The sequence below is a fragment of the Mobula birostris genome, chromosome 9 (assembly GCF_030028105.1).
Source record: "Mobula birostris isolate sMobBir1 chromosome 9, sMobBir1.hap1, whole genome shotgun sequence".
Lineage (NCBI taxonomy): Eukaryota > Metazoa > Chordata > Chondrichthyes > Myliobatiformes > Myliobatidae > Mobula > Mobula birostris.
The window spans coordinates 94,301,334-94,324,589 of record NC_092378.1 but is presented as its reverse complement, the minus strand read 5'-3'; the positions used below and the strand labels follow the sequence as shown (position 1 = coordinate 94,324,589).

The window sequence follows — 23,256 nt, the reverse complement described above, 5'->3', positions numbered from 1 at the left end:
AAATTTCAAATGTTAAAAGGCCTGATCAGATTAGATATGGCAAAGTTATTTCCCATGGTAGGGGGCCTAGGACAAAAGGGCACAACTTCAGAATCAAAGGACATCCAATTAGAACAGAGATGCGTAGAAATTACTTTAGTCAGAGGGTGGTAAGTCTGTGGAATTTGTTGCCACGAGCGGCTACGGAGGCCAGGTCATTGGGTGCATTTAAGGCAAAGATGGATAGGTTCTTGACTAGCCGGAGCATCAAAGGGTATGGGGAGAAGGCAGGGGAGTGGGGATGACTGGAAGAATTGGATCAGCCCATGATTGAATGGTGGAGCAGACTCGATGGGCTGAATGGCCTACTTCTGCTCCTATATCTTATGGTCTTATGCATATTAAATTGTTAAATTAAAATAAGTAGTGCACAAACAGAAATGAAAAAGAGGTGATGTCATACACATGGGTTCAAAGTCCATTCAGAAATCAGATGGCAGACGGGAAGAAGCTGTTCCTGAATCACTGAGTGGGTGCCTTCAAGCTACTGTACCTCCTTCCTGATGGTAACAATGAGAAGGGGGTATGTCCTGGGTGATAGGCATCCATAATGATAGACACCCTGCCTTTCAGAGAGACCACTCCTTAAAGATGTCTTGGACACTACAGAGGCAGGTACCTATGATGGAGCTGACTAAGTTTAGAACTTTCTGCAGCCTACTTTGATCATGTGCAGTAGGCACCCCCCCCCCCCCCCAATTCCAGATGGTGGACCAGGTTAGATCCTCAGAGTTATTGACACCCAGGAACTTGAAACTGCTCGCTCTCTCCACTTCTGATCCCTCTGTGAGGATTGGTTCATGTTCCCCCAACTTACCCTTCCTGAAGTTCACAATCAGCTCTTTGGTCTTATTGACATTGAGTATTGAGTACAGGGTTGTTTCTGTGACACCACTCAACTAGCAGGTATATCTTGCTCCTGTACACTCACTCGTCACCATCTGAGATTCTACCAACGATCAGCAAATTTACACATGGCATTTGAGCTATACCTGGCCACGCAGCCATAGATAAAGAGAGTATAGCAGCAGACTAAGCACACATCCTTGAGGAGCGCCAATGTTGATCGTCAGCAAGGTGGAAATACTGTTACCAACTTGTACAGATTGTGGTCTTCTGGTTAGGAAGTCGAGGATCCATTTGCAGAGGGAGGTACAGTAGACCAGGTTCTGTAGCTTTTCGATCAGGAATATAAGAATGATGGTGTTAAATGCTGAGCTATAGTCAATGTACAGCATCCTGATATAAGTATATTATCTTTATTATAGGTATAGTATCTTTCCTGTAAAGCCATGGGCTCTTAACTTGTTAAGCAGCCTCATGTGTGGCATTTTGTCAAAGGCCTTCTGAAAATCCAAGCACACAACATCCACTGATTCTCCTTTGTCTATCCTGCTTGTTCCACCAGATATGTTAGGGAAAAATTTCCCTTAAGGAAACCATTTCTGACTTTGGCCTATTTTATCATGTACCCTGAAACCATCTAACCAACCACTGAGGCCAGACGAACAGACCTATAATTTCCTGTCTTCTGCCTCTCTCTGTTCTTGAAGAGTGGAGTAACATTTGCAATTTTCCATTCTTCAGAACTATGCCAGAATCAATTGATACTTGAAGGATCAATAATACTGCTTCCACGTTCTCTTCAGTGACTTCTTTCAGAATCCTGTGGTGTACACCATCTGATTCAGGTGACTTTTCTACCTTCAGGTCTTTCAGCTTCCCATGAACCTTCTCCCTGGTAATGGTAACATCACACGCTTCTACCCCCTGCCACTCTCGAACTTCTAGCCTACTGCTAGTGTCCTGCACAGTGAAAAATGATGCAAAATATTTATTCAGTTCATCCACAAGCTCCTTGTCCACCATTACGACCTCTCCAGCATCATATTCCAGTGGTCCGATATCTACTCTCCTTCTCTATCACATGTTATTCATCAAAAGAAAGTTTTGGTATCCTCTTTAATATTATTGGCTAGCTTACTTTCATATACCATCTCTTCCTTCTTTATGACTTTTTAACTGCCTTTTGTTGGTTTTGAAAAGCCTCCCATTTTCTCACTAATTTTTGCTCTATTATATGCCCTCTCTTTGACTATTATGTTGGCTTTGACTTCTCTTGTCAGCCACGATAATGTCATCCTGCAGTTAGAATACTTCTTCCTTTTTGGGATGTATATATTTTATGCCTTCTGAATTGATCCCAGTAACTCCAGCGATTGCAATTCTGCAGTCATCCTTGCCAGTGTACCTTTCCAATCAATTCTGGCCAGCTTCGCTCTCATGCCCCTGTAATTCCATTTACTCCACTGTAATACTGACTTTAGCCTCTCCTCACCTTTCAGGGTGAATTGTTTTATATTATGGTGACTTGTCCCTAAGGGCTCCTTTACCTTAAGTTCTCCAATCAATTCCCATTCATTGCACAATACCCAATCCAGAATGGCTGATCCCCGAGTGGGCTCAGCCACAAGTTGCTCTAAAAAGCCATCTCGAAGGCATTCTACAAATTCCTCCTCTTGGGATCCAGCACTGACATGATTTTCCCAATCTATCTGCATATTGAAATCCCCATGACTGTCGTAGCATTGTCCTTTTGTTATGAATTTTCTCTCTCTCATTGTAATTTGTAGATCACATCTCTACTTCTGTTTGGGGGTCTGTATATAATTCCCATCGGGGTCTTTTTACCATGTAGTTCCTTAGTTCTACTCACGACGATTCAACACCTTTTGACCCTACGTCACCTTTTTCTAATTAATTGTTTTCTTTTTTTAACCAACAGAGTCATGCCACCCCCTCTGTCTACCTTCCTGTCCTTTTGATACAATATATATCTTTGGACATCAAGCTCCCAGCTATAATCTTCTTTCAGCCACGATTCAGTGATGCCTACAACATCATACATGTCAATCTGTAACTGTGCTACAAGTTCATCTACCTTAATCAGTGTACTGAGCACTTTCAAATATATATTACACCCTTTTCAATTTTGTCCACCTTTTACAATGTAGCTCATCCAGTTGACTGCAATTTTGCCCTACCATCAGCCTCTCCTTACTAGCAGTCTCACTCCACACTGCCTCTGTTTGTAAACCAGCTACCTCATCCTTAGCTCAATCACTCTGGTTCCCATCCTCCTGCCAAATGAGTTTAAACCCTCACAAACAGCTCTAGCAAACCTGCCCGCAGGGATCCCCCTGTGCGATTACACGACTGCTCTGTAGAGAGAGTTAAGTGCACCAAGTTCCTGGGAGTTCACGTCATGGATGACTTCATCTTGTCCGTTAATATCATCTTTGTGAACAAGAAGGTATTGTAGCACCTCTTCTTCCTGAGGAGGTTGAGGCAAGTGACACACCCTCGCCCCCCCCTTTTTAATTTAATATTATTGGAGCATCATTGAGAGCAGTTGAGAACCGGACCGGAATCCCTACTAAGGACTATGAGAATAGCTGGAGAAACATTGTCTCGTTTCACAGTATGCATGTATATCGTTCAATTACAATAAACTGGACTTGACCTGACTTGATATTGGTCCCCTTCAGGTTCAAGTATAACCCATCCCTTTTGTACAGGTTGAACCTTCTCCAGAAGAGATCCCAATGATCAATAAATCTAAACCCCTGTCCCCTGTATCAGTTCCTCAGCCATACATTCATCTCCCTCTACCTATTAAATGCTCCAATGGTGTGTGTCTCAAATAGCCTCGGACAACCAGTTCAAGCTCCTGACCTTCAAATGTGGCTTAACTACCTACTAAGACTGGCAAAACCACCTCTACTGATAGGAGAAGGGGCAAAGGCAAGGTACTGATGCCTTAAAACCAGTTGCTTTGGGCAGATGGGGCTCATCAATCCTGGTTAGCAACTCATCTTGGAGAAGGAAATCTCTGATCTCAAACTTCCACTGCCTTGTGGCTGTACCCACTCATGTGGAAGGCTTCAGGAGTAGACTCCAAGGAAAAACCTGAAGCTGGAATCCCTAAAGGCAGTCTTACGTTGAGTTCAATGCTGACTGGCATCTCCTGTGACACCTCTGGTGCCAAACTGTATCGATCTCTATCGTTCCTTTGGATTCATCAGCTGCATGGAAAGAGGGATCCTGCTCTCCATATTGTACTGTTCTGGCTTGCATATCACCTAGACTGCTAAGGCACAATTTCCATGGTCAACAGGCCTCATGAATCCACTTTACATCAAAGTAAGTGTAGGAGGGACAATGCATGGAATCAATGAAATAAATAGCTAGGAGTCCCTCCAAGTAGCAAGGCTCCAAATGGAACCAATCAAACATCGGCCACTCACGGTGAGCCCTCACATCATTCCCCAGCTGAGCTGACTACTTAAGAACACAAGCCAATGCTTCCCACCTTAGGAAAGATATTCAGCAAGGAGACAAAAGATTTGCATTTACACAGCAGCTTTCACAACTTCTGGACATTACAGCTCACAAAGTACTTCAAAACACGGTCACCTTCACAATGTGGGAAACAGTTCAGTCAATTTGTATTTGACAAGCTCCCACAAACCACCAAATGAAAATGACCAGAGGAACAATTTTTACAGGAGACTGCTAGAGATAAACGTGACTGTACGGACTGAGCTGATTTAAGGCAGAATAATGGTAGAAGGGCTTGTACTTCTACAGTGTCATTTGTGATTCTGGACTGCACAAAGTATTTTATATTTGTATAGTACAAGTGATATACTAACACAATTATCCTGTAGAAAACATTATTAAGGACACATGGGGTGCAGCTTTATAAGGCTTCAAGCTTACATCAAGTTCCCTCAGAATTAGATGAGGAGTAAAGTTCCTAGGTATAAATACAATGACAAATATGTTTGAAGCAACAATCAGTGTCGATCTTCCACAAGGTTCTTGAACTAACTGATTCCATCAGTCAGAACAGCCGCACAATCAAGCAAAAGATACCAAACTTGAAAACAACATATCAAGAAGCTAAAGGACAGCTTCAATCCTGCTGTTATTGGGCTCTCGAACTGACCACTTGTAGAGTAAGATGAGCAATCTACCTCGTCAAGGCCCATGCCTCTTCATGTCTAACTGCACTGCACTATCTCTGTAACTGAACTGGCAGCAGTATGTTCTACATTCTGGTATTGTTTTTCTTTTGCACTCCCCTGATGAACTTGTATTTCAAAATAATCAGTATGGATCTTTTTCATGTTATGTCAATGTACGTGACAATAATAAACCAATTCGAATGAGTCCTGAGATTATCTTCTATCACTACTACACTCCTCTTCTTCCCATCTGCCTTCTGAACCACAGAGGCAGACGCAATGCCAGAGACACAGTCGCTGCATCTCTGGTGGGTCACCCCACCCCCAACAGTATCCAAAGTTGTATACTTATCATTGAGGGGAACAGCCACAGGAGTATTCTGCACTGGCTACCCATTCCCTTTTCCTCTCCTGACAGTCACCAGGTATCTGCCTCCTGCAACTCAGAAATGACTACCTCCCTCTGGTCCCTGAATTTCACCTCCTCATTCTCCCATATAAGCCAAAGGGTATTGGCCTGCAGCTCCAGTCCTTTAATATGGTCTCAAAGGAGCTGCAGCTCGATGCAATTCATGTAGATGTAGCTATCAGGAAGACCGAAAGGCTCTCAGAGTTCCCACCTCTTACACAAAGAGCATACCACTAACCCTGGGCTCATTCTCACACACTATTAGACAAAGAAAGAGAGAAAAATAATTATGGAAGCTTACTTAGAGCGTCCATCTGCTCTCGCAGAAGCCTGTTGAGCCAAAGCCTGACCACTTTAACATTATCCACTCACACAATGGCCATTCCTACAATCCCAAACAATGTGCGCAGGCATCCAGAATGGGTTTTGAAAACACAATTATCTAAGAGAGGTAATTAACAGCCTCTGTGTGTCAGCTGATTTTAACAGCTGGCATCCAACAGATGCAAAATTATCAAGTACGGATGACAGAAGAACAATGGAGTTCAAGCCTGAATCTGTTTCTTCTTTCAGCTCTTTAGATCCCCAATGGCTCAAGCTATTGGATCCCAAAATCAGAACAGAACTTACAACAAGCACCTCTTAGGAGCAAATTTCAAAACCCACTTCAGATGAGTATTTAGAAAATTAGTCCTGTTACTGTTTGAGGCTATGAAGCCACTTAGCAAAATTGTCAAAAGTATTACCGTTTTTGCAGGTAATGCTGTCTCTCTCTACACTGTAGAACAATCCTTCTTTGAGCTTAGATGAATGAGAGATGAGCTTGTATTCACAGTTTTCTTAAAGGGCTTGACAGGGATGGTGTTTCCCATGGCTGGGCTGTCTGATCACAGTCTCAAAATAAGAGTACACAAGGTGATAAATCTTTGTAATTCTCCACCCAAGTGGGCTGCAGAGTTGCTTAGTAATTTCAAGAATGAGATCAATAAATGTTTCAGAAGAGCTGAAGAATAGAGGAATAGCACAGAAATCCCCATGTTACAGCAGTTCAGGCAATAGAAATTGTCCCTGACAAAATTGATTCACAAATCACTACCAGAAAACTTTCAGATACAGAATAAAAGTTTGCTGTTATGGAATTTATGAGAAAACAATATCTAAATAAACAGAAAATATGAAAGAAATAACAAATGTCGTCAACTTCTGTCAGGGGTTAGTGTTACAGAGAAGGCAACACATGTGGTTTTCTAGGACCACAATGCAAGGGTGTACTGTAGATAAAGTCGTGGCAGATCAGCCAGGACCTTATGAAATGGTAAGACAGGTACTGGGGCTTAAATTACTTTTTCTGTTTCTTCTTCTCATACCTCATGTTCAAAAGGAAGCAGTAACAGTAATGATACACAAACGTAACAACTAATGTTAGAGCTTAATACTAACCCCCATTCTTAATTTATGGAGAGCGCTTCTGAGCTGTTCCCTCTGACAGCAAGTTCCATATTTCAAAATTTTATATGAAGAAGTCTTTATTGAACAATGAATTTATGAGTTCCGTATTTGATGGCCCAAGTTCCACACTCATATCTATCAGAGGGAATATCATCAAAAGCTATAGGATACCAAAAGGCAAACAACAGGAATTCTGCAGATGCTGGAAATTCAAGCAACACACATCAAAGTTGCTGGTGAACGCAGCAGGCCAGGCAGCATCTCTAGGAAGAGGTACAGTCGACGTTTCAGGCCGAGACCCTTCATCAGGACTAACTGAAGGAAGAGTTAGTAAGAGATTTGAAAGTGGGAGGGGGAGGAGGAGATCCAAAATGATAGGAGAAGACAGGAGGGGGAGGGATGGAGCCAAGAGCTGGACAGGTGATTGGCAAAGGGGATATGAGAGGATTATAGGACAGGAGGTCCAGGGAGAAAGACAGGGGGGGTGGGAACCCAGGGGATGGGCAAGGGGTATAGTGAGAGGGACAGAGGGAGAAAAAGGAGAGTGAGAGAAAGAGTGTGTGTATAAAAATAAGTAACGGATGGAGTACGAGGGGGAGGTGGGGCATTAGCGGAAGTTAGAGAAGTGGATGTTCATGCCATCAGGTTGGAGGCTACCCAGACGGAATATAAGGTGTTGTTCCTCCAACCTGAGTGTGGCTTCATCTTTACAGTAGAGGAGGCCGCGGATAGACATGTCAGAATGGGAATGGGATGTGGAATTAAAATGTGTGGCCACTGGGAGATCCTGCTTTCTCTGGCGGACAGAGCGTAGGTGTTCAGCAAAGCGGTCTCCCGGTCTGCGTCGGGTCTCGTCAATATATAGAAGGCCACATCAGGATACCAAAAGTCCTGGTTAAAGTGGACATGGAGAGGATGCTCCTATTAGTTAGAGAGTCTAGGATCCAAGGCATAGCCTTAGAATAAAGGGATGTCCCTTTAAAACTGAGATGAGGGGTAATTTCTTCAGCCAGAGGGTGGTGGATCTGTGGAACTTACTTTATCGTAAATCCAGCAGATTTTCCTCTTGGTTCTAAAATAACATTAAGTTAAGACATATTTTACCAGCTGATTAGCTACCAGGCAAATTGACCACTTCCTGAAAAGCCATTGCCAGAACTCAGTTATATGCAAACATTCTGGATGTCCAGATATACAATTGGCCTTTACCAATTGTATAGAGTACCTTCAGCCAGCAAGACAAACATGGTCAGGCTCTGACCCCAACACCAAGTGTTGGGAAAGTGGGCATAGAACGAATCAATTTCTCATCATGAGTCAACCTTTGGGAGATTTGGTAATATTTTCAAATATGTAAACTTTATCTTCACCACTGTTTAACCAATTTCCCCCGGGATCAATAAAGTATGACCCTGACTATGTTGTTTGAAAGGATTAGCAAACATGCTAAGCTAAATCAAGACTACCTTTCTGCTAAGCCTGATGCTTAAGATGCGATGAACACTCACCTGTGATGCTTCTGGACAGGCTTCAGTTTCAGCCTCCAGTCTGATGGAGATTCCTCATCCTGAGCCTTGGTAATGATCTGTGGACTGTAGGAGTAGTTCCCTGCAGGAGAAACGAGAAACAGTGCAACATGAACTGACAGTGCTTGAGGGTGCCGTGTTCTCCACCCACTGCATTACTGATCCAAGGAGAGTGGCAAAGAGAACATTTCGTCCAGCTGTATCTATCACTGCTACCATCACAAAGTATTTTCCATATCTCTCATCCATTTACTGCACACATTACAGGGGGCTGCATTCTTAGAAAACCATCCCTATTACAATTTTCTATAATGCAAAGCCTTGACAAAAATTGACAATACTTGTTTCTTTCATATTTTTCTTTACTTAGTTACATTTGATCTCATAAATACCATGAGTATTTTATTATTCAAAATTTACACTGTACTTACATTCTTAACCTGAATGTGCAGGAATGTAAGAAGCCCCTGAGAGAACTGCATCATGAGACTATCTCTCCCCACCATCAAAAGAATCTACACGAGGCACTGCCTCAAGGGGACAATATGTATCAACAAAGACCCCACTATCCAGCCCATGCATCTTTTGCAGATACAATTGGTCACGAGGTACAGAAACCTACAGACCCACACCACCACATTTAAGAACAATAATGCCCCTTCAACCATTCAGTTTCTGAATCAATCTTCACAACCTCAGTAGAGCAACTTTGCACTACAATGGACTTTTTTGTCTTTCTTGTATAATTTTTGTGCAAATACATTTCCATTGCATCAGTACATACTTGCATTATTGTGAACATGACAATAAACGTGACTTCAATCTTGTCCTTGACTTTCGTTTCCTAGATCGTTTTCCACAGCCACCATACGTTCTCTTCACAAATCAAGAGTCAATGGCGGTAATTAATATGCTCTTCATATTGATCGCTCTATTAAACCTCCATAAGACATAGGAGCAGAATTAGTGCATTAAGCCCATCGAGCCTGCTCCACCATTCAATCACGACTGATTTATTATCCCTCTTAACCCTTTTCTCCTGCCTTCTCCCCATAACATTTGACACCTTACTAATCAAGAACCTATCAACCTCAGCTTTAAATATACACAATAACTAGCCCTCCAAAGCAGTCTGTGACAATGAATTCTGCAGATTCACCACTCTCTACTGAAATAAATTTCTCCTCATCTTTGGTCTAAAGATGCAGAGTATCTTCCATTCTGCGGTGATGCCCTCTGATTCTGGACTTCTGCACTATTGGAAATATCCTCTGCACATCCACATCTGATACTTACCTACCATCACTAACCAAAGACCATTCCCTCCTGATCACAGCCTTTGAAGATTGGCCTTGGAATTACTTTCTGCTACCTGTATCCTTCCTTTTTATTGAGTCCTTGGAATGTGGATATTGCTGCCAAAATTGGAATTTAATGTCCAATCACGTTATAACCCAATTTCAACTCGTTACAAGGATTAACATTTTTTCAACAATAATAATCAATTGGGCACAGAGAGGATGTGTATTTACCTTTATTGGCTCTGTTCACAAGCACGTGAATTTACACATCTGAATACCCATGTGCACACTCACTAGGTTTCCCTGGCCCTTCATGGACAGTTAAATAGGAGAAAAGATAATATCCAGGAAAGGGAGCCTATGCTGGGCAGGCATTCCTCATGGTCCCGATCTGGTTGCCATCTGCCCAATGTGGGGCCATCCGCAATGGTTGGTCTCAAGAGAGTTGTTACTGCTTGCATTCCTGAAATCCTCCATTCTTATTCTTTTCCTTATCAAACAATGATGTTTCCATTTTGTTGGCTCGAGGTCATCTGACTGAGTGCATCAAGTTCTCGTTGGATGTGGCCCAAATGCTACAAGCAGCATTGCTTTATGGCCTTTCCTCTCGCCTTGTGCCTTAGGTGATCTGATTTGCTTTTCCCCAAATCAGACTGGTTCAAACCAGTCCAACCAACTCACCCAAACACTGGCCCCAGCAAACCAGACCACAGGCTTTAAATATACACAATTATCTGCAAGCCTGCCATTTTACTCGATGAACAGCTTCTTATTTGAGAATGATCTCAGGTTTAGCAGATCATTTACAGAAACTTCTTATGTCCTCATTCAACTGTTCTGATTAAGTTATCCCAGAGCAAGAATCAATTCACCAAACAGTTCACAAAATGGCGGCTGCAAGGACAGTCTCACAAAATGGCTGCCTTCATTCCTGCCATCACATGGAAGAACAAAAATGTTTGCTTTGACTATTTTCACTGGCCCTGCCTCATTCCTGTTCACTGATTTGTAGATTGTAGTTCTTTCTGACCAACAAACTGCTGCACTTTAGGGAGAAGACACTCACTGCTCTGGTGTGTAGTTAGTGAAGAATAATCAGGAGATCCAGTGCTGTGACCCGATGATAATGATGGAATGTCTGATATTTCAGTCAGTATAGCGCTTCTATGGAGATTATCTCCATACTTCTGCCCACTTGTTCCGATGTAACTTGAAAATGAAATGTTACTTCTATTTATTTAAAAATATTAAATAACTCTCTAAATTTCTCCATGTTTCTTTTATTTCATTAGAGTTCCATCCTTCATGTCTCCAGCTTTGTACATATGTTGCTAGGACTGGAGGGCTTGAGTTATGAGAAGAGGCAAGATAGGTCAGAATTGTTTTTCTCGGAGCAATGAAGGCCGAGGGGGTGACCTTATGGAGGTTTATAAAAGCCTGCACGCTCAAGGACAGCTTCTGCACTTATTCTGCAGCTTTTGCACTTTGCAGATACCAATAAATCCACCATGGGAAACAACATATCCAGATGCATAAACACAAGAGACGCTGCAGATGCTAGAAGCCTTGAGCAACACACACAAAATGCTGGAGGAACTCAGCAAGTAAGCCGGCATCTCGGAGGGGAGTAAATAGTCAACGATTTGAGCTGAGACCCTCAATCGGGACCGGACAGGAAGGGGAGAAACATCAGAATAAGGAGGTGAGGAGACAGGTAGGAGTAGAAGCTGGCAGGTGATTGGTGAGACCAGGTGAGGGGAAGACGGGTAGGTGCAGGACAAGCATGAAGTAAGAAGCTGAGAGGCGATAGGTGGAAGAGGTAAAGGGCTGAAAAAGAAGAATCTTTCAGAAGAAGACAGTGGACAATCGATGAAAGGAAAGGAGAAGGGCAACAGAAGGATGCAATGGGCAGGTGAGGAGAAGGCAAGGGTGAGAGGGTAACCAGAATGGGAATGGAATGAGATGGGTGGAGGGGATGATTAATTACCAGATGATAAGCTTCAATCAAGTGTCCTCTCATTCTTCTATACAGACCCAAGCCTGCTCTGATAATCTACTCTCACAAGTCAATCCAACCATTCTAGTATTATTCCAGCAAATCTTCTCTGAGCTGCTTCCAATGCATGAACGTGAATACAAAATGGTCAACAAAATATTTAACTGCCTTAAGAATATTGAGAATAGATGTCCAAAATTTGAGATAAGCTTAAATATATCAAAGTAAAAAAATATCTGTTTTGTTAAAAAAAGTAATATCATATTATCATGATTGTCAAATTGTTATACAATAAAAAAGGAATTATATTTGTATACTTGGACTGTATCACTCGTGCTACAGGCACTGTAAATACTGTACCACTCATTGTGTCACTCACTAAGTCACACTATTTCACTCACTTTATCACCAGACACTACGTTCTCAATATATCCCTCAGAAAGGGCATTGCTTTAAGTTGAACATCACTGAACGTTAGCAAACGTACAAATTTTACTTTAACTTTGAAAGATTTAAGATATTATTTGAGGATGGATATCATAATAAACTGTTCTCAGTCAAGCGTAAAGGTAAAAGCAGAATTGTCCCTCCCCTTTTGAACTCAACAACTATAAGACATAGAAGCAAAATTAGGCCATTTGGCCCATTGAGTGTACTCTGCCATTTAATCATGCCTGATTTATTTTCCCTCTCAATCCCACTCTACTGCTTTCTGCTTGTAACTTTTAACACCTTTACTAATTAGGACCTACAAAACTCCATTTTAAATCCTTCCAGTGACTGGGTCTGCACAGCCATCTGTGGCAATGAATCCTTCACGGTTACCACCCTCTGGCTAAAGAAATTCCTCCTCATCTCTGTTCTAAAGGGACATCCTTCTATTCTGAGTCTGTGCCCTCAGATCCTAAACTCTCCCACTATTGGAAAGATTTTTTCCACATCCACTCTATCCAGGGCTTGCAATATTCATGTTTCAGTGAGTCCCCTCTCATTCTACTCAACTGCAGCAAGTACAGGCCTAGGGCCATCAAACATTCCTCATATGTTAACCCTCCTCTGAGCCCTCTCCAATGCCAGCACATCCTTTCTCAGATATGGGACTCAAAACTGCTCACAATGCTCCAAATGTGGTCTGACTAGTGCCTTATAAAGTTTCAGCATTACACCCTTGCTTCTGTACTTTAATCCTGTTGCATTAGAAGGCTCCATCTGCCTTCTTTATTACCAACACAGCCTGCAAAAAAACGCTAAGTTATCTCTAGCAAGAGAAAATCTGCAGATGCTGGAAATCCGAGCAACACACACAAAATGCTGGGGGAACTCAGCAGGCCAGACAGCATCTATCAGTCAACATTTCAGGCCAAGACTTGAATGAGGACTTGAATGATTCAAAAGAAGGGTCTTGGCTCAAAACGTCGACCATACTTTAGAAAAAAGTTCCTAGTTCCTCCAGCATATTGAGTGTGTTCCTAACTTGTGTCCCAACTCTTCTTGTTCCTCCCATTTCTGAATTTGTTCCCTGTTTAGAAAATTTTCAACGCCTTTATTCCTTCTACCGAAGTACAGGATCACACACTTCCCTACACTACATTCCATCTGCCACTTATTTGTGCTTTCTTTATTCTGTCCTAGTCCTTCTGCAGATTCCTGCTTCCTTTTGAATCAATCTTGAACTTGCATCCCAAAAAAAATAATGATCTAGTATCATCGCTTTACAGTTCATGGAATGAACTGAAGTGTAGACCGCTGTGTTCCCTGCAGTAGTCTCCATCTTATGCTTGGTTTATTTACCCTATCGGTTTACGTATGAGGTTATTCATTCTTAATGAAGATGAATATCAGACATAGCGACATCAATATTTCTTACTGCAACATGGCATTCGATATTCAGGGAACTTCCTTCAGGTGCAGAGCTAGCTTTCAGGATATAGATCCTCCACCAAGCTGCCCTCTCACATCTCACTGTCCCCCTTTAGTAACAGGTTCACAGTGCGGCCATGGAGGCTGTGGATCACTGCCCATGGAGGGAGACATGCCCTGGTAAAGACGATGAAATTCACCACCATTTCCCATGTACCAGGCAACGGTGAACCCTACCCTCATATATTCTTCCGAGACCTGGACTACATACAGCGGGAAAGGGAAAATATTGCCAATTCTGTCTCAGTTAAATCCTCCAATTCACTGGAACTACAAGCAAAGCACACCCAGGACAATAACCCCAGTATTCAGGCCCTTCTTAGCATATTGAGCAGGGTACATCACTCCTATACCCAGCACCAGACTCACAACTGACTCTATGTTCCAAGTTCTGCATATGAAGAAATTACCAGGTAGACAGAGGAAAACAATCAAGGATGCGCTCAAATCCTCCCTGGCAAAATTCAACATGCACACTGCCTCCTGGGAATCTCTGGGCAATGAGAACATAAGAGTGCAGATGGAACATTCAGGAGGGTACTGAGAACCTTATGTCAGTGTACAAGAAGCACACAGGAGCCCTGTGTAAAAGGTGGAAAAAATGCATCATTCCCCAAACCACTCACCCATCTATCTGATCAATTCCCACACTTGCCTCATCAGACACCTCAGAACCCACAGATCTGGAACAGAGAAAAGTCACCCTCAACCCTGGGCAACTGCCGTAAAAAGTTTTGGGCTATGCTGAAGTAAGGTAAGGTTATTAGAAGTTATTTTGTACTTCTGCTGGTCTATGTTTAGAGCTCAAAGGTGTATGGAGGTAATTTGATGGTCAGTGTCCTGTGAACAGGAGGAATTGACTGCACAGTTATACCCAGACAAGCACAGAGCAAACTGTGTGAAATTAGGATTAGAAAGTGACTGTGTTACAAAGAACTTCTTAATATGCTGGGACAATCACAGAGTCAGTTACAGAGCAGCTGAAATCCATTAAATATGGGATAAATAGGAATTATAAACTAAAACAGGACAGTTCTCAGAATATCTAACACACTCATCTAATAAAACATCGAAACCAGCACTCTACTGTTCCACAGGAAGACCTTGAACTAAAGTCACTGCAGTCTCACTGAACACACCAGAGCCAAACTGCACACAGCAAGCTCCCAAGAACAGTCATATGATAATAAGTAGATTGGGATAAGCCTTCACAGTCCCCTGCCCCTAGAACTCTCACATTCAAAATGACTTGGGATGTTTAAAAACAAAAATTGTCAAACACATTTAAATTATGCCAGTTTTAGTTGAGGTAAGTCATTAACCTTGACCAGAAGACCAAGACAAAAGACCTTGCTGTTCTTCACAGCAGGGCCATCAGATTTGTTTTATCAGCCAGAGATGGTGGACAACTTGTTAAACACTTCCACCTCCTTTTACAGTGCAGCACTCCCTCCTAACCAGCCTCTGAAGCTTTTTAGATCACAAAGCCTTAGATTCAGAAGAGACAATACTGGTCAATATGCTCAAAGTGCTGAAGAGCATAGAGAGGAGATTCTCCTGGTTGATGTCTGGGATGGAGCAATTATTGTTGAGGAGAGACTGGAAAAGGTAGGTCTGTTTTTCCTTGAGCAGAGGAGGTTAAGAAGGGACATAATTGACAAATATAAAATAACGAGAGCTTCAGAAAGGGGAGACTGTTGGAAATGATTCCCCCATCTCAAGGGTGGGAACATCTCAAGGCTAGAAGTTTAAACAAAGAGATAAGAAATTTAGAAAGAGAAATGAGGAGGATTTCCTTCACTCCGAGAGTGGTAGCTACCTGAAAAGCCCTGTCAGAAACTGGATTACTGGCAGTTTTAAGAAGTATCTAAATGAGGACCTGAATTGCCTGGAACATTGGGCTATGAACCAGTTACTGGGAGATGAGTTTCATACAGAATTCAGCATGGTCAAGTTGGGCTGAAAGGCATTCTTCCATGCTGCACAGTTCTGTGAATGTAGGATTCTGTGAGTACCTCGCATCGAATGAGCTTAACCTCACAATCCTAAAACAACTTAACAATTGGAAACTTCTCAGAAAATACAAGAACAATTTGTTCAATATAATGTTTGATATGCTTTGCATTTCAGGATCCACGCTGCAAGAAACGAACACTTCAGTCATTGTTTGATGTCCAGAGGTAACAAGAGCTTCACTGCATAATCAAGTGGCATTGTTTTCAAAGAAATGTCCAGTGATCAGCTTTCAGAGTAACAACGTGAGCTCCTAGATGCCAGGCCCACGCTGGCAAGGATCCAGAAAACAACAGGAAGACTTTTGGTCGAGTTAAAACTGAAGTATGCAAATTAATTAACTAAGGCACTGGTTATCTGCTTGCGCTTGACAGAGGTATAGCCTGTGTTTGTCCTTGCTCCTACCTCCAACTACCCTATCCCACATGGCCAGTGATGACGCCACATATTTATCATCACAATATCCCACCTTCCCATGGTAACTGCAAACTGAATAAACTTCCCAGTCTGCAATTAGATTGCTGCGACTGTTAATCAAAGAATATTTGTTCCCATTTGAGTGTTTTTACAACCAATAACCCAAGTATCCAAAGATTACCTAAGGAAGCACTTATGTCCTGTGAAGTTTTTGTGGGTTTTGAGGAAGATCAACTTCCAATTCCTGAGAAAATTGGCAGTTGCAACCTACACACCCTCCTCATGATTGAAAATTTGAATTTCTAGTTGTGGGAGGCAAAAGAGGAGCTGAGTTTGTTTACTTGGCTGTTTTTCGTTATGTTAGGCAATAAGACAACCAGGTCTGGTAGCATAGTGCTTAGCACAACACCTTACAGTGCCAGCAACCCAGGTTCAAGTCTCACCACTGTCTGTAAGGAGTTTATACGTCCTCCCCGTGACTGCACGTGTTTCCTCCTACAGTCAGTAGGTGAATTGGTCATTGTAAGTTGTCCCATGATTAAGCTAGGATTAAATAGGGGGATTGCTGGGCAGCACAGCTTGAAGGGCTGCTGTGTCTCAGTAAATAAATATCATAAGGTATAGGAGCAAAGTTAGTCCAGTTCATAGAATTAGCTCCACCATTGAATCATGAATGATTTTTCAACACTGTTCTCTCTCCTTCTCCCCGTAGTCCTTCATTCTCTTCCCAATGTGAATGATGATTGAAATCGTTTGGACAGCAGTGAATTCAGTGTCTGCATTTAATACTTCCATTGATCACCTGACTACCTGGTATGGGATGCAGGGGTGTGGACACACGCAAGCACTAACATGCAGCCAGAGTGTGTTAAGAGATCTGAGTCATTCTTTCAGGGAAATTATGGGTTGGGCACAAGGCCAACAGCAGCTGGAAAGAGTCAAACTGGCAAGCAACTATTTTGCAACCATTCCCATGCAGGACACAACAAGAATGAAGGAAGTTTACTCCTTCCACTAAATGCCACACAAGTTCAGCCACTTCATGGTTTGCGGAAGTTGTACAAACCTCCTCTTGCTGTTCAGTCAGGCATCAGTCATAGCCCCTAGCACTGCCCAACCATGCTTTTGAGAAGAAGATAAACACGAAAGAGAAACAGAGTTAGCTTTCCTTCAAGACTATGAAAGAGAGAACACGAGTTGGTTTTCAGTTGCAAACAGGGTGGGCAGAGATGGGTACAGCAGAGGCTGTGATAGGCTGAGACCTGAGCAAGGACCTGGAGCACGAACCTAGACCCAATGCAATTTGCTTGCTGCCACAACAAGTCTACAGTGGAAGCAACTTCACTGGCTCTCCACACGGCCTTGGACCATCTGGAAAGCAGCAATACCTACATCAGGCTGCTGTTTATTGATTACAACTTGGTGTTCAACAACATCATCCCCTCAGTACAAATCAACAAGATTCACAACCTGAACATCTGTATCTCAATCCTTGACTTCCTCACCCAGAGACCACAGTTAGTGTGGATGGGTAATAACGTCTCATCCTCGCTGACAATCAACACAGGCTTACCTCAGGGTGCTTAACCCACTGTACTACTGTCTCTATACCCTTACTCATGACTGTGTGGCTAGACACAACTCAAACACCAACTTTAAATGTGCCAATTACACCACCTGTTTGCAGAATCCCAGATGGTGACGAGAGCTGGCTGAGTGGTGTCACAACAACAACCATATACTTAATGTCACCAAGACCAAAGAATTGATTGTGGACTTCAGGAAAGAGAAGTACGGAGAACACACACCATTCGACATTGAGGGGTCAGCAGTGGAAAGAGTGAACAGTTCCAAGCTTCTGGGTGCAAACATCTCAGAGGATCTATCCAAGGCCCAACATATTGATGCAATCAGGAAAAAGGCATGCCAGAGCTATACTTCATTTAAAGTTTGAGGTGATTTGGTACATCACCGAAGACTCGAGGAAATTTCCACAGAAGTACTGTGGAGAGCATTCTGGCTGGCTGTGTCACTGGCTGCTATGGAAGTTTCAGTGTAAAAAGGTGCAGATTGTTTCAGCTCAGTCTGCTCCATCGTGGGCAAAAAGGTGTCTTCAAAAGGCGGCATCTATCATTAAGGACCCTCACCATCCAGGAAATGCCCTCTTCTCATTATTACCATCATGGAGGAGGCACAGAAGTCTGAAAGTACACACTCAATGTTTTAGAAACAGCAGCTTTCCCTCCTCCATCAGATTTCTAAATGGTCAATGAACTCAAGAACTCCACCTCACTGTTCCTCTTTAGCACAATTTATATCTGTTTTTGTTGTAACTTATGAATTTTTTTTATCCCTTGCATTCTACTGCTCCCACAAAGACAACAAATTTCACAATATACGTCAGTGATAATATATCTGGTTTTGATTCAGACCAAGTAAGTGTGGACAGTAGAATTAGATGGTGCTTCTTTGTCTCTGTTATTTAGGACAAACCCCACAGGCCAGACTGTAGTAACAGGAAGGAAAACACCAAGCCAAATGATGACAGGCAGAACTGGCCAGTTCTGAAACAGAAAGAGAAAGTAAGCGATCTAAATTTGGAGAATTCGACATTGAGCCTTGTGGTTGCTCTGTGCTCAGACAGAAAGGTGTTGTCCCTCAAGTTTGCACCTTGCCTCGTTATAACAGTGCAAGAGGCCACAGACAGAAAGGTCAGAGTGGGAGGAGAATGGTGAATAAAGTGGCAGGCAATGGGATGTTCAGGATCATTCCTTTGAACAGAACACAGGTGCTCTACAAAGCATTCATCCAATCTGTGATTGATTTCTCCAATACAGAGGAGGCCGCATTGTGAACATTCAGTGCAGTATCAGTGGCTAGAAGAAATGCAGGTGATAACTACTTCAGTGGGTGGAGGATATCCAGTTAATACATAATGTGAACATCAGACAGTACAGCACAGGGACTGGACCTTTGGCCCATGATATTGTGCTGAACGAATTCAACTGGTAATTGGATGCCCAGATAAATAATTCTCATTGCCTTTACAATGTACATCTCCCTCCACTCTCAGCAAATTTATGTGCCTATTTTAAGATCCTCTATTGTATTTGCCTCCACTACCACGGCAGGCAGTGCATTCCAGACACCTATAACTCCCTGTGTAATAACTTGCTCAGTAAATCTTTAAACTTTGAAAGATGGCACCGGTCCAGAATTCCTTCCAAGCTCCTCCAATCCATCCAGCTGGAAAACAGGATGTATCAGTCTGTTTTCTTTTTCTATCTCAGTGTAATTATATACAGAACAACCTGTCTGGATGGCACACAAAAGTTTCTCACTGTACCTTGGGACAAATGACACCAATAAACTTAAACCAGTGCTGGGGATCAGCTCCGCAAGTGTCAGGCTGGCCCCATGGGGTTAGGGAGAGGTGTTCGAGTAGCTTCAACAATGAGATGGATCGCCAGTTTGGCTAGCTGGAGGGTCAACTAACCTTTATTGTTTGCCTTCTGGGCTGGGACTGGCGTACGACTGGTTGCTTCACTCATGCTGGAGGCTCTGCTCAATGAAGACCGTAGTGTTTGTCTTGTTGCTGCTGGGTGGACGACCGCAGAATTGGCACCTCCTCTGCTGACTGCAGGCTCATAACTCGAGATAGGCCTCCATTTGGAGTCCTTGGCCTGCTGACCTTGCCCTGAGTCCTGATCCTTCAGTCGGTCCAATAACCTGGCTCCTTCCTTGCTGCCTTGGCTCAGCGTGATGGACTGGGTGGTGTGATAACTGGTGAGCTGCTTGTCTGGAGACCTCTCTGCACTGACCAATGCGGTTGAGGTGGAGCCTCGACTACTATTGTCCAAAGGCAAAATCCTCTGGAAAACAGCGCGGGCTTTCTCTTTGTCCGCTTCAGTGCTCGTTTTGACGGCTGCAGTGGGACTCTTCACGGCTGCACTGGCATTCTCCAGCTTTGCAGGTGACCATGGTTTCTGTGCCGTGGTTTCTGTTGAATTCCGCCACCCCCGTCCGGCATCCTGAGACTGCTGAGGGCTGACTGTGGATCCCTTCTCAGGCGTCGCTGGGCTCAGGAAGCGCTGCCTTGCAGCTTGGGTCCCTTCTGCCAGACCGGGCCCTGCCTTGGGGCACTCAGGCTGCTTGCTGCTGGGTATCACTGCCGCAGATGCGCTCACATGGCTGAACACAGGCTTGTGGATGGCTGGGGCCGGCTCACTGGGTCTGTTGTCCAGCTGCTTAGAGGGGCTGGTGGACTGCTGACTGCTCTTCTCACGGTTGGCTGAGTGGGTGATGCAGATGAAAGTCCCTGGCGTAGGCCCCACCTTGTAGGCTCCAGCCATGAGCATGGTGGAACACTGCGTGCATCTGCAGAGGGTGACGGGGTGGGGAGAGAGGGAACACAGTGTTTGTGAGGGAACACAACTTTGGGGCTTGTTTGCAACACACAGGAGGAATAGAATTAGAATTAGAATTTTATTTCTTACATCCATCTCACAACATGAGGGAGTAAAAATCTTCATGTTGCGTCTCCATCGCTATGTACAAGTAATGGGGGCGGGGAGGGGGGGAAGGGTGTGGGAGGATATTTGCCCAGACTCTAAGAGTGTATACATCGTTGTTTTGTACACATGTGTGTACAGTCAGATACACAATCAGATCAGTGTACAACACACATCAAAGTTGCTAGTGAATGCAGCAGGCAAGGCGGCATCTCTAGGAAGTGGTCTAGTCGACATTTCGGGCTGAGACCCTTCGTTAGGACTAACTGAAAGAAGAGCTAGTAAGAGATTTGAAAGTGGGAGGGGGAGGGGGAGATCCAAATTGATAGGAGAAGACAGGAGGGGGAGGGATGGAGCCAAGAGCTGGACAGGTGATTGGCAAAAGGGATATGAGAGCATCGTGGGACAGGAGGCTCAGGGAGAAAGAAAAATGGGAGGGGGGGAAAACCCAGAGGATGGGCAAGGGGTATAGTGAGAGGGACAGAGGGAGAAAAAGGAGAGAGAGAAAAAGAATGTGTGTATATAAATAAATAACAGATGGGGTACGAGGGGGAAGTGGGGCATTAGCGGAAGTTTGAGAAGTCAATGTTCATGCCATCAGGTTGGAGGCTACCCAGACGGAATATAAGGTGTTGTTCCTCCAACCTGAGTGTGGCTTCATCTTTACAGTAGAGGAGGCCATGGATAGACATATCAGAATGGGAATGGGATATGGAATTGAAATGTGTGGTGACTGGGAGATCCTGCTTTCTCTGGCGGATAGAGCATAGGTGTTCCGTTATTTATTTATATACCACCTCCCCCTCGTACCCCATCCGTTATTTATTTATATACCACCTCTCCCTCGTACCCTATCCGTTATTTATTTATATACACACATTCTTTTTCTCTCTCTCCTTTTTCTCCCTCTGTCCCTCTCACTATACCCCTTGCCCATCCTCTGGGTTTTTCCCCCCTTCCCCCTTTTCTTTCTCCTTGGGCCTCCTGTCCCATGATCCTCTCATATCTCTTTTGCCAATCAACTGTCCAGCTCTTGGCTCCATCCCTCCCCCTCCTGTCTTCTCTTATCATTTTGGATATCGCCCTCCCCCTCCCACTTTCAAATCTCTTAATAGCTCTTCTTTCAGTTAGTCCTGACAAAGAGTCTCAGCCCAAAACGTCGACTGTACCTCTTCCTAGAGATGCTGTCTGGCCTGCTGTGTTCACCAGCAACTTTGATGTGTGTTGCTTGAATTTCTAGCATCTGCAGAATTCCTTGTGTTTGCAGATCAGTGTACAGTTAGATACACAATCAGATCAGTATGTATTGATGGCCCGGTGAAAGAAGCTGTCCCGGAGCCTGCTGGTCCTGGCCTTAATGCTGTGGTACCATTTATCAGGTGGAAGCAGCTGAAACAGTTCCAGTGAACTCGGGTCAGGCAGCTTCTATTGAGGCAAACGGCTAGTTGGTGTTTTGGGTTGAGAAGCTTCAAGAAGGCACCATCTTTCATCAAAGATCCCCACCATCCAGGCCTTGCTACCTTCTTGCAGTTACTACAGGGCAGGAAGTACAAAACCCTGAACTCACACACCACCAGGCTCAAGAACTCTGACTTCTCTTTAACCATTCAGTTCTTGAACCAACCTACACAACCCTAATCACTGCCCCAGTACAGAAACATCATGACCACTTCACACTACAATTATTCTTTATATTCTAATTGTGTTCTTTCTAACTGCGTATAATTTATGTTTCTTGAGGATGTTGTGCATCTGATGCTATGTGTCTGTGATGCTGATGCACCCGTGCATACAAGTACCTGTGCACGTGACAATAACTCCTACATAGACTGAAACGTATAGGGGAGATAGTCAATATACAGATGGAGCCGGCTGGAGCAAGAGCTGGCAGGTAATAGGTGGATCCAGGTGACTGGTAGATGCAGGAGGGGCAAGTGGAAATAGCAACAGAACCTGGGAGGTGAAAGGCAGTAATGACAAATGCCTGGGGATGGTGGAATCTGATGGCAGAGGAAGGTGTCCCATGGACTAGAGGAAGGGTGGTGGTGGGGGAAGACTGGAACAGTGGGGGAGGGTAGATAGGGTGGGTGGAGGAGGGGAATGAAACAGTGTGTGTGGTCTGGGCGGTGAATGTAGGAAGAACTGGGTAAATTAGGACAGAAAGGGAGCAGTCTGATGGAATTTGGATATTTTAGTGTTCAACTCATCAGGCTGTAGACAATTCAGGTGGAATATGAGGTCCTGCTTCTAATGTTGGATTCTTTGCAAGCTCGGCCTCCCTATCAATGGAGTGCCAATGTTCAGGGGTTCACAAAGTAAGGGCCATCCGTCCTTCACTTGCCTCAGTCCACCCATCGCTTCCTGTCTCACCATTCCACCCTCCTCTTTATACCGGTCATCTTCCCTCTCAACTCAGCCCTGATGCAGAGTCTAAGACACAAGATGTCAATAATTCCTTTCCCACACAGAGGCAGTTTGATCGCCAGCGTTGAAACTGCACCCTGGACCACTGGAGCTCAGATCACCGGGTGCCTGTTACCACTCAGACAACAGAACAGATCAGGAAAGGGATGGTCTCGCCATCACTTCAGTTGCAAGTTGTGTTCATGGACTATTTCTCATGATTCTCCTCTTACCACCCCAGG

The 23,256-nt window shown here is 43.8% G+C and overlaps 1 protein-coding gene across 3 annotated transcripts in view; it reads right to left on the bottom strand.

Moving 5' to 3' along the window:
* micall2a (mical-like 2a) overlaps positions 1–23,256 on the bottom strand; it is a 112,888-nt gene that overhangs the window by 43,099 nt on the left and 46,533 nt on the right. For all 3 annotated transcript variants that reach the window (XM_072268413.1, XM_072268411.1, XM_072268412.1), the window contains exons 6-7: positions 19,597–20,477; positions 8,436–8,535 (exon numbers count right to left, since the gene is read on the bottom strand). In XM_072268413.1, the coding sequence (XP_072124514.1) occupies positions 8,436–8,535; positions 19,597–20,477 (981 nt within the window). The remainder of the gene's footprint in view (positions 1–8,435; positions 8,536–19,596; positions 20,478–23,256) is intronic.